General features: G+C 38.4%; 1 protein-coding gene across 1 annotated transcript; it reads right to left on the reverse strand.

Moving 5' to 3' along the window:
- Positions 1 to 277: 277 nt before the first annotated feature.
- Positions 278 to 11,574, reverse strand: ntpcr (nucleoside-triphosphatase, cancer-related). Its single transcript, XM_043685687.2, has 5 exons — positions 11,423 to 11,574; positions 8,150 to 8,312; positions 7,957 to 8,059; positions 7,493 to 7,702; positions 278 to 7,284 (listed from the first exon to the last, which is right to left on the reverse strand). Exons 1-5 carry the CDS (start codon positions 11,454 to 11,456, stop codon positions 7,204 to 7,206), a joined length of 591 nt encoding a protein of 196 aa, XP_043541622.1. The 5' UTR covers positions 11,457 to 11,574; the 3' UTR covers positions 278 to 7,203.
- Between the last annotated feature and the right edge of the window lie 640 nt (positions 11,575 to 12,214).

Here is a 12,214-nt window from a genome sequence, read left to right on the forward strand (position 1 = left end):
GCCTGAGATCAGTGGTCAGTAAGTTTTGCAGGGGATTCTAAGGGACAGGAATTACTTGTGTTTGGAAAGGTAAAGACTGACTGGGATCGCTAATATGGCTTTGTGTGTGGGAAACCATGTCTCAGTGACTTGCTTGAATTTTTTAAAGTGACAAAAAAGATAGATGATGGCAGAGCAGTGGACTTTCTCTATATAGACTTCAGCAAGGTATTCAACTAGATTCTGCATGGTAGACTGGTTAGCAAGGGAGGGCTACCCATTTGGAGACAAAATTGGATTGAAGACACGAGACAGGGTGATGGTGGAATGTTGTTTTTTGAACTGGAGGCCTCTGATCAGTGGTGTGCCACAAGGATCAGTGCTGGGTCCACTGCTTTTTGTCGTTAACATCAATAATTTGTATGTGAATGTAGGAGGAATGGCTAGTAAGTTTGCAGATGACACCAAAATTGGTGGTGCATCAGACAGTTGTAAGGTTATGATCAACTAGGGAGCGGAGGATCCGGAGGGAGGTCTGTTGCTGGAGGATTTGGATTTGTTGCAGGTACTGGTTGTCCTGGTTGGGTCCAAATTGTGTTGGTCTGAATGTAATCCAGAGTCCATGCGGGGTCAGTCGGTTCCATAGGTAAGGTTATCTCAGACTACAACAGGACCTTGTTCAGATGGGCTAATGTGCTGAAGAGTGGCAGATGGAGTTTAATTTAGATAAATGTGAGGTGTTGCGTTCTGGTAAGGCAAATCAAGGCAGGATTTATACACTTAGGGAGTCCTGGGGAGTATTGCTGAACAAAGAGACCTTGGGGTGTAAGGTGCAGGTACATAAGATAAGTGTACCATGCACCTTCTTCACTGCCTTTATTGGTCCGTGTACTGAGTATAGGAGTTAGGAGGCCTTGTTGCAGCTGTACAGTCCATTGATTAGGCAACTTTTAGAATATTGTATCAACACCACACTCACAGGAATTTGATTCACTAGAGAGGAAGAAAAGGACAACCAACTCCCAAGCCTAGACGTGATGGTACAGAGAACACTGAACGGAGAATTCACCACAAAGGTATACAGGAAAGCCACACACACAGACCAAGTCCTAAACTACGAAAGCAACCACCCCAACACAAGAAGTTGCGTCAAGACACTGTTCAAAAGGGCCACAACACAGTGCAGTACACCAGAACTGCAAAAAGAGGAAGAACACCTATACAAGGTATTCGCCAAAAACGGATACCCCCGCAATTTCATCAACAGATGCCTAAGGGAAAGACAACAGAATGAGGACATGTCACAACCCAAAGGACTAGCCACACTACCATACATCAAAAACATTTCTGAACCGACAGCCAGGGTACTGCGACCACTAGGACTCATAACAGTACACAAACCAACAGCCACTCTCAGACAACAACTCGCCAGGATGAAGGACCCGATACCCAGCATGAGCAAAACCAATGTAGTGTACAAAATCCCATGCAAGGACTGCACAAAACACTACATAGGACAAACAGGAAGACAGCTAACGGTCCGCATCCATGAACACCAACTAGCCACAAAACGATGTGACCAGCTATCCTTAGTAGCCACACACTCAGATGACAAGCAACATGAGTTCAACTGGGACAACACTACTATTATAGGACAAGCCAAACAGAGAACAGTCAGGGAATTCCTAGAGGCATGGCACTCATCCACAGATTCAATCAATAAGCACATCGACCTGGACCCAATATACCGGCCACTGAGGCGGACAGCTGGAATTGACAACCGGAAGCGGCAGGTACAAATCACTATAAATGCTGGAGGAAACATCACAGAAGCGCTTCACAGGAGGCTCCCAAGCACTGAGGATGTCACCTGGACAGGGGACGAAATGTCTGCAACACAAATTCCCAGCTCGGCGAACAGAACCACAACATATTGTATTCAATTCTGGTCTCCCTGTTGTAGGAAAGATGTGTTAAATTTGAAAGGATGTAGAAAAGATTTACAAAGATATTGCCAGAATTGGAGGGTTTGAGCTTTAGGGAGAGGCTGAATAGGCTGGGACTGATTTCCCTGGAGCATCAGAGGCTGAGGGATGACCTTATAGAGGTTTACAAAATCATGAGGGGCATGGATTGGGTAAATAGACAAGGTCTTTTTTCTAGGGTGGGGAATCCAAAGCTAGAGGGTATAAGTTTAAGGTGAGAGGGGCAAGATTTAAAAGGCACTTAAGAGGAACTTTCTTACAACAGGTTGGTGCATGTGTGGAAATAAGCTGCCAGAGAAGTGGGGGATGACTACAATATTTAAAAAGCAACTGGATGTGTACATGAATAGGAAGGGTTTAGAGGGTTGTGGGTCAAATGCTGGCAAATGGTATTAGTTTAGATTAATTTCGGATATCTGGTCAGCATAGACGTGCTGTCTCCGTGCTGTACTCTGTGATTCTCTGATTCATTCTTGACAGCTGATGATAGTCACAGAGATCCTCAGCATAGAAAAAGGCTCTGCAGCCCATCAAGTCAGAATCAACTACTGAACTATCCTAATCCCGCACTTGGCACTGCAAAGTAGACAAGTGAAAATCAAAAGGGCATAGCCCAGGAGGCAGGGGAAGATGTTAATGGGACAAGAGGGAAATGATACTGCTGGAAGTGGCTGAACTACAGAAGTCAGCAACTGGCAATGGAGAAACCTCCCACAATCCAAATACTAAATCTAAATCTAAAAGATGAGTCCTGCTCTGATAAAACTCTCCCCTTGGCATTGAGGTTCCCCAGAGATGGATGGAGCTGACTCCAGACCAACTGGCAATAAAAATTACCATGCATATCATCGGAAGAACTGAAGACTTTAGAGATAATGCAGGAAAAGCATGTGTAGAGACTGATGAAATTGGGACTGACTGAAATTAACAGAATTTGGTAGTGAAAGAAAGTTGGCATTAGAGATAATGTGTTTTGGATAAGTGAGTCTTTTTCCTAGGATGATGACATCTGCTTGTACAAGGGGACATAGCTGCAAATTGAGGGGTGATAGATTTAAGTCAGATGTTAGAGGCAGGTTCTTCACTCAGAGTGGTAAGGGCATGGAATGCCCTGCCTGCCAATGTAGTTAACTCAGCCACGTTAGGGGCATTTAAGTAGTCCTTGGATAAGCATATGGATGATGATGTGATAGTGTAAGGGGATGGGCTTAGATTAGTTCACAGATCAGTGCAACATTGAGGGTCAAAGGGCCTTTTCTGCACTGTATTCTTCTATGCTCTATCCTGCATTGTTATGATACTCAAATGGATTTTTTTCTGGTACGATCTGCCTGAACATTATGCAAAATAACACCTCACTATATCTCGGTACATATGACAACAATAAATCAATAATTGGGGTCAGAGTGAAGATCACTTTTGTGCAGAGACAGACTGGCGTAAAACAGGACTTTTAATTTAAACTTATATCATGCTTCATCATGGTACTTTGTGACACCAAGTATCTCAAGTTTAGCTCTAGTAAATTTAGCTTAAAGAGAAGAAATCCAGAATTCTGTACAAGCAGTCCCTAGGCTGTGAATGGGTTCCCATCCTCGTGTGTATACATCGATTAGAAGACAATGCAGGATGATATAAAACATTTGTTCATAAATATGAGGAAACATTCACAAGTCAGATCTTTAAAATGAATATAAATACATCCCATATGGGATCTCATTTTTCACTGAGTGTTTCTAATTTGGATATTTGTAAACCGGAGACTTCCTATATTATTATTTTAATGTTTTTTGTGACAGCTACATACAGGTTGTCACATTTATAATTTGCTTACTTTGCTAAATTAAAATCAAGTAAGCTCTAAAAGCAGTACAGAAAGACAAAGTAAAAGACTCAGGGCCAGAAGTGTGAGAGAACAGCAGGAATCACCAGACAAGTGCTTGTTTTGCTTATATGACATTCTTCTGTGCAATGCCATGGCCAATTTAATGTGTCAATAAAGGAAATGTCACAAACACGTATGACACATTTGTTTCTCTTGCTAACATTAGTTTCCATACTTTCAGAATTTTTAGCCTTAGATTGTGGTAAGTATGGCAAACAGAATGAGGGACCAGGGAGACTTTCACTCATCCCAGGTATTTGGATAATGTTTAATTCACAGGTCTTGGTTTCTCAACTATGTTGTGTCTTTATGTAAAACAAAGTAACACAACTCACCATAAAAGGAATCTGTAGAAGCCAGTGAATTTATTGAGAGAATAGGCATTCTAGAACTAAATGCTTGTTTTTCAGCAATAACTGAGAATTAGGTGCTGCATATATCTAATAGTTGACCAGATCACAAGACTGAGGTTTCCACTTCATGAAGAATGGGGAAAGTAAATGTGTCTCTATTTGCCTATGGAACTTTAAATGAAGTTCAGATTGATGAAAAGACAACAAATAACACCTTTCACATCCACAGGTCATCCCTGTGGACTTTACAACCAATGGATTACTTCAAAATGTCATCACAGCGACAGAGAGAAATCCACTATTAATGTGCCTCTGAGTACCATAAAGACCGTTTCCTGTTCCAAGCTATTAACCCTTTGCTTCACTGGAGGAAAAAAAGGTCTTTGCCAATTGAATTTTTTTTAAACAAAAAGACATTCTAAAATGCTAACATAGATGAAGTTGCTGAAAAAGAGACACATGAATTTTTTTGTTTTGCACTCAAGATAATATGCAATTACAAAGAATGAACAAAATTTACACCCTATGAGTGGATCATGCTGATTAGTAGGTCCGTTGCCATGGAGAATGCATTAGTTAATGATTACTGATATTTAAATACAAAGTCTTGAGTTGATTCCAATTGGCCACGGCATTGCCCAGAGAAATGAGACAGAGCATGGCTGCATAATTCTTCACACACTCTGGTGGAACCATATCTAAATGTTAAGCACTACTGTGAATTTTGAAAGAATGGGCTGACTGAGAATGTTCAATATCTTGCTTGTTATGAACAGACAAAGGGATGTACTACTTGCTTTCATTTGCCAGCCTTTGATATGTACAGTCTACTAACCAAACACAATACTGACACTGAAATTCAGTATTTGTATTACTAATTTGAGAGATAGGCAAAACGTCTTTTTGTCTTGATAAACTTGGCAGTTACCTGTCAATTGTTGTTAACTGGTGCATCTTCATGTCAATGCTTCTACCAATCAGTCCCGTATCAACTAATCAGCACTCATATACAGTATAAATATTGCTTGCCCTTTACTTTGGTAATTCTTGTGATTTTTTTTCCTGAGGACAAGACAAAAACTTTGACAAAATGTATCTTTTACTTTAACACAAAAGGTGAAGTATTTTGTAACTGTCTCTGATGTTTGCACCAGATGAGTATTTTGTATCATGTTAGATAAATTCATACACATGACAATATGAAACAATGGTAGTTGAGAGAATCTATATTCTTAAATTTAATGTGAAGTATGGTCTGCCGCAAAAACATTCAAAGTAAATACTAAACTAAAATGAAACAAAGAACAGGAAAGATAAAACTACAAATGAAAATGGTCTCAGTTTCCAAGGAAACTAAAAACAAACACATTTGGAAAATGAAACAAGACCTTGTTCTAAGCTATAGGTCACGGGTCAGTCCAAACTAAGCAGTAGCTATTTGTTCAGTCTGCTCCAGTCTACAAACTGGTTGAAGAAAATTGAAAGAGACCATCCGAATCCAGTTCTGGACGAAGAATCCGGCCCAAAACATTAACTCTAATTTCTCTCCACAGATGCTGCCAGACCTGACGACCTTTGCCAACAATCTCTATTTTTGTTCCAGAAGCTGAGAATAGGTTTCTGCAGCTGTTTCTATTACTGATGGATACCAGTGGTAGTGTACCCCATTTAGACTGAAATGAGCAGAGTTTGATTTTGCAGTGCTTTTGACCAAAAGCTCAGAGTGGCAGGAATAGAATTAAAATTCCTTGTGAAGTCAGAATCTGAAGGATTTTATGAATTACTTTGATAATTTCAATCTGAGTGGCTGCTGAGCCAATTCACAGAATCTGCCACATCCGTCATTTACTGTTAAGTATTGATTTATATTGAACTATAATCAGCCTGTTAAGTCATGTTTAACTCATGTTAATTCTGGGTGCTACAGAGTATTTAACGTTTGCCTTGTAGACTCTTGTACAATCTAAATTCTTCTGTTTTAAATCATGAAACCTAGAGACTTCATTCCTTTAGTAAGTAACTAGGATTTTGTACTTTTTAAAAAAAAGTTACTGAGATTGTAATGCAAAAAACAAAATGTGATACAACACAGGATTATTTTAGTGTCTAACTTATTTTGGTTCACTCTTACATGATTATCTGAGTGGTAGGTAATTATCAGCAAAGCTACATCAACAAAGAATGGCAAAGTGAACATTAATGGATACTAGAATTTTACTTTCATTTGCCAAGACAGACTAGGGACTATCTTCATTAGTAAGACAAGCCATTGAAATTTACTAACATGGATAGGTCAAATGCCAACAGCTTTTTAAAAAATAACCATGAACCGAAAACTGCAACCCATTCTAAAAGTTGAAAGACTTAACAGCAATCTAGGTTTGTTCAATATATCACTTCAGTAGTATGACACTAATCTTTTGCTATACATTCTGTGTCTTACGATCCTGTACTACAGCTACCTGATGAAGGAGCAGTGCTCTGAAAAGTTAGTGCTTCCAAATAAACCTGTTGGACTATAATCTGGCGGCGTGTGACTTTTAACTGAATTCAAATACTGTTAGTGCATCTCTTTTGAAGTTTTGAAGTGTAAAATTGATCTTTTTTTCTGTCAGAGTTAAATTTCCTCAGAAAATGCAGAGAAGATATTATGCAGCAATGTTATATTTCACATGACTGTTATTAACAAATAACTTGATTACATGCAGTTCACAAATAGTGACCATCAAAATAGATCAGTATACATTCTGGTAAACTTCTAATAACTCCCTAAAAGAATGTACATAAGTTAGGAAAAAAATCATGAATTCAAATAACACTTTTATAAACAAGAACAAAACATTAGTGCACTCGAAGTGGAAGGAGCAACCTGATGTATACTAAATCTTTAAGTATTGCTTAAAGTTGGAAGAAGCCTGAAGCACAAAATAGAATATAAAGAACAATCAGAAACCTGCACAACTCATAGGACACATTCTCTTGTAATCATCCACATTCTGAATCAGTTTCCTTTTAATTCTCTGCAGTCTTGCACTGATGTGACAATCTCTTCTACAACATTGTTTCTATTATCCTTTGTAATCTGTAAGGCAAAAGTAACTATTCAATAATTAATTTCTCAAATGGGGAATATTGGACAATGGTTTATGTAAATTAACTCAAAATTTAGTCATTGCGTGCTCAAATGTTGAAATTCAAGTCAAATGGCTAACTTTTTACTATTCGGTAATTTATATTAGAGTAAATTCAGTATCTGCTCAAATTGCATATGGCAGCGCTCAGGTTCTTACATTAAATATTTTAACATCCTTTCTGCTTCTGATTTCTTCCACAAGTCCTAAAGGCTTTCCTTTCGGGATAGGAATAGTCCCAAGAATGGTGGCACCGGATCCATCTAGGACTTGACGTACACACTGGATAAAGGGTTCACTAAAGAGCTCCATTTTGCCAATCTCATCTATCACATACACCTTTTTCTCTGTGTCATTTCTGTCATTAACCTACAAGAAGTATAGGAGAGAAACAAATTAAGAGTATACCTTATTGACTTTTTGCTTTTTCTTGTGACACCATAAGATTCATATTTTTGGGGTTTTTTTTTCAACTATCACAACGAATCATTAACTTCCTCTACTGAAGTTTGGATTACCATTGTTCCAGCAAGTTACTTATGAGAACTGGTCTCCAACATAGTTATAACAGACAAATAAAAAGTAGGACTAGCACATCTTTCAAGATCAATTATTAATCTTACTTTTCGGAGAAGAGGGAGGACTAGGCATTCAAATGATGGAAGATCCACTGCATATTGGCCAACTCGATATTCACATCTACAGTTCAGAGCCCCTGATTCATTGCTAAAGGCAGGAAAACATCATTTTAAAAATTATTAAACTCATTATCTTGAAATATTATTTTAAGACTTGAGGAATTGAAACAATTTATACCTAGTTCTGGACAAAGGTCCTCGCTTACCCGATACTGTAACAACATCAAATCCTATTCTTCTTCTATCTTTTCTGACTTCTTCAGTGTAAAATCCATCAACAGGAACACCAGAAGATTTCAACACATCTATGGTTTTGTGAATTAGGGTTGTTTTACCAATACCTAGAGAAATATGAAAAAAAATGCACTCATGTGATAAGTGGAATTAGCTACTGTAATTTGACTAGAATAGAATAAATTAATGTGAAATAGACTTAAGACAAACTTGAGAATAAGTTTTTAGTACACTCCCTATTCTGTAGTTTTTTTATCCTCAGGCAAAATCCCATGGCCAAGAAACATCACCATAATTAAGTGCCATTTCCCTTCTCAGGAACAGTTCCTTCCCTGCACTCAGCATTTCATTTGGTGGCTCTAGATGTGCAAGGAATTTATCATTTAAAAACCATTTTATTATGAACACTAAATATAATGTGGACATAGACGTGACAACTTCTGGTTTGGCGGTGAGTAATGGTAAGTAATAATTTAATGAATTATTCGTTCATTGTTTCTAAAGAAAAAAATTAAAGTTATTTAAAATATATAAAAACATTTTCACACTCCAATTCATTATACATTGTAGGCTGAAGATAGACCTTCACATCACTTACAGCAATGCATTTTTAAAGGGAATGCTGAACTCCAGGAAAAATATTTCTTGTAAACTTTTCAGACCTGACATTTCCACAATTTAAGCCCAAAAGTACACCTGTGGTTGCATTTTATTACATGTATCCATCTGTTATGGTCGATATATAAATGAGATAAAGCATCAATTGAATAACCAGTGGAACAAACATGATCTGCAGGACTCAGACTTCCAATACAGCGCTCATAAAGCATCAGGTTAAATCACGACTACAAAATTGTGCTTTTAACACATCACCTTTTGCTTTTATGTTTTGAATCTTGTCACAATTTGTTATAATAGAATAGCAATTTTTATTGTCATTTTTTTGTAGTGAAAATCTTTCTAAATCTCCATACCATAGTACCTAAATTAAATGACAAAAAATGACAAAAGAGAAAAAAAGTAAAAATTCATCACAATTTAATTAACATCTCCTGTATTCAGGCTACACTGGAAAACCGTGTCAAACCTACTATACCATACTGGGACAAGAGTTCCACACTGGGATACTGGAAGCCACCTCCAAAGCAAGGACAAGACCTCCCATTCCAAGACAAGACTTCTGAGCGGGGATTAGATTTTCACACTGGGCTTCTGAAATACCTGGAAGCCACCAAAGACCTCAACACCAGGTCATCTCCAGATTGGGCCACTGGAAGCGACCTCTGAAGCAACGGTGAGATCTCCGTGCCAGGATGAAACCTTCACGCTGGGCTGCTGGAATACCCAGAAGTTGCCAAAGTCTGCCATGTAGGCCGAGACCACCCCTCCTAATCAAGACCACCACACCAGGAGACTGCCACACCAGAAGACCACCACAAGGCCTAAACCCCCATTCTGCACCGCTGGATGTCACCTTGCAGCTGGGCCTGGGGCAGAAGAACATGCTATTCCACGTTGTGAAAAAAACCTAGTTCACCTTCAAATACCTAGCTGTTTACATTGATGAGAATAATCTTTGCTCACTTATTCTAATGTCTCCTTATTTAGTTTGGTGTAAATCTTTGCCTGATTGTGAAGTGCCCTGATGTGTTTTACTATTTTAAATCTTTTCCTCAAATCTTAATTGCTACTATGTTTATATTTAATTTTGACTGCCTATGTATTGATTTTCTTATAGTAACATATCTTTTAAAAATACTGAGCATTTTGTGCTGTCATTTTTCACAAACCTTGAATACATTGGACTTAACACTTCAGCTAAAAACATACTTCTCCCCCATTGGATTCTTCATAGCACCTGTCTAGAATTAATATTAACAAATACATTCTAAACATGTGGTATATTTAAAGTTTTTATAGTTTATTACTTTCAAATATATCACATGCTTTTTTGAAAAGAGATGGAAGACAAAAAACATTTTTATCTGCATGAAAAGATTCAGGTATTTCTCAACACCATAACATTATCCCTTGTCAGACTCCCCTGAAAAAATTAAAAGTGACATGTCACTGTGCTCAATTTCTTGTTCTCTATTACAGGATCCATTGTTACCTGCACTTAAATTTTCATTATTCCAGTTCACAACTTAATGATCAAGTTGAATCTCACTTATTCAAATTTATGTTTAGGCAAAAATACACTCTCAAATTAGTTAAAAGAATGGAAAAACATAACTTTTTAAAAATTTCATAGATCTGTTCTTTCGGCTTTTGAAGAAAAGTTTAGTATTGATTAGCTTTTTAAATGCCAAATTTCTCACCCTGCAGAAATTTATTGTGAAGGATTCCCTTGTCTCCAGGTCACTGACATCGATGTTTATGCTTTCTGGAGCAAGACTGCCCAGGATTTGTTCTAAAGACACAGAACCTTTTTAGTTAATGGAGCCACTTAGACTGGCTGAGAAACATTCCCCTTCTCTAGGGGAATAATGGAGCCACTTGATTGTGTCCCTGTGCAGCTGGGCATGTCTCACCTTCTGGTCCTAATGGCCTCCTTCCAAATTACAGGCAAGTAACTGGGAAATGTGACATAAGAACATAACAACTAGGAGCAGAAGTGGACAATTCAGCCCTTTGAGCCTGCTTTACAATTCGATACGATCATGGCTGATCTTATGTTGGCCTCAATTCCACTTTTCTGACCAATTCTCCAGAACCCTCCAACCCATTACTAATTAAAATTTGTCTCCTCCTTTAAATTTACTCGTAGTCCTAGAATGCATCACACTCTGGGTAGTGAATTGCACAGAATCACGACTCTTTAAATCTGCCCCTTATCGTAAAACTATGACATGGTGGTACTAAACTGTTAAGAGAACTGGCCTCAGAATAGACAGTATGTGCAACGTTTACTGCGCTGGATTTTTGACGTGGCAGATGGAAATCCTGGTCTATCAAACAAAACTATCGAATTTATTATTCATATGACTGTTTTTCAACGGTATTCACTGTTTTAATTTACGGCAGCCAACTGGCGCACAGCAAAATTTCACAAATAGGCGAGCAGGGTGGATACAACAAGATCCAGATTTTAGATCACGCTCTCCCGAATCGATACGACAGTCATTTTCCCGAACCACCGTTTGCGCTACTACTTCTGTTTGTTTTGTTCCTTTCAGCCCCCGATACCGTGAAATAAGACCGTGGCGAATGCTACCTGGAGGCCCCGTTAAGAAAACATGTCGAGCCATCTCACGATCCAATCGCACATGCGCCTGCGCACACCGCACTGTCAGCAGGCCGCGAGCGCACCGCCTCCTGTGACAGTTGGAGCCAGTTATTGGGGTCGACTGGAAAAACCGAGGAAGAAACGGAAATTCCGGTGTATTTTGCAAGTTCGCAGCTCTTTTCCTGCTTATTAGTGTTGACGCGTGTTTTTCTTCCCTATCCTTAATCTTAAGGGACCCCCTTTAAAAAAAGTCAGTGCAAATAGTTGACGTTATAGGTGATTTGACATAGATGATAAGGAAACTCTGGGATGGGGAGAGGCAGATCAATAGTCAACATTTGCATTGGAGTGCGAACATTTAATACTGGCAAGTGTAAATCCATGCAAGTTCAAGGTGATGGTTTTGAATTAAGAAGTGTGTTATGGGCTTGATACCAAATATTGTGCAACTGATGCAACACAGAAGTTAGCTAAAACAATAGAATATTGAACTTCACATATCCAAACAAAATTAGTCAGTAGAACCCACTATTCAAAATCTACAGCACTGTGATCACACTGCATATTGAATGCTGTATCCAAATTGCACCTCTTAAGACACGAGGGTGATGTTTAAGGAGTAGATTCACTGCACAGAGGAGCTGCAATCAAATGAACCTCAGGAATGATATTTGGGCATTAAAAAGCATTCAGCACAAATTCACCAACCTTATTTTGACTCCGCATCAAATTATAAATTCAAAGCTTTGCACTTCAACCCTAGAAAGCTGGATTTAAATT

This window comes from Chiloscyllium plagiosum, unplaced genomic scaffold (assembly GCF_037043375.1).
Source record: "Chiloscyllium plagiosum isolate Xiang-an unplaced genomic scaffold, Cpla_swu_hap1 HiC_scaffold_3, whole genome shotgun sequence".
Taxonomy (NCBI): Eukaryota; Metazoa; Chordata; class Chondrichthyes; order Orectolobiformes; family Hemiscylliidae; genus Chiloscyllium; species Chiloscyllium plagiosum.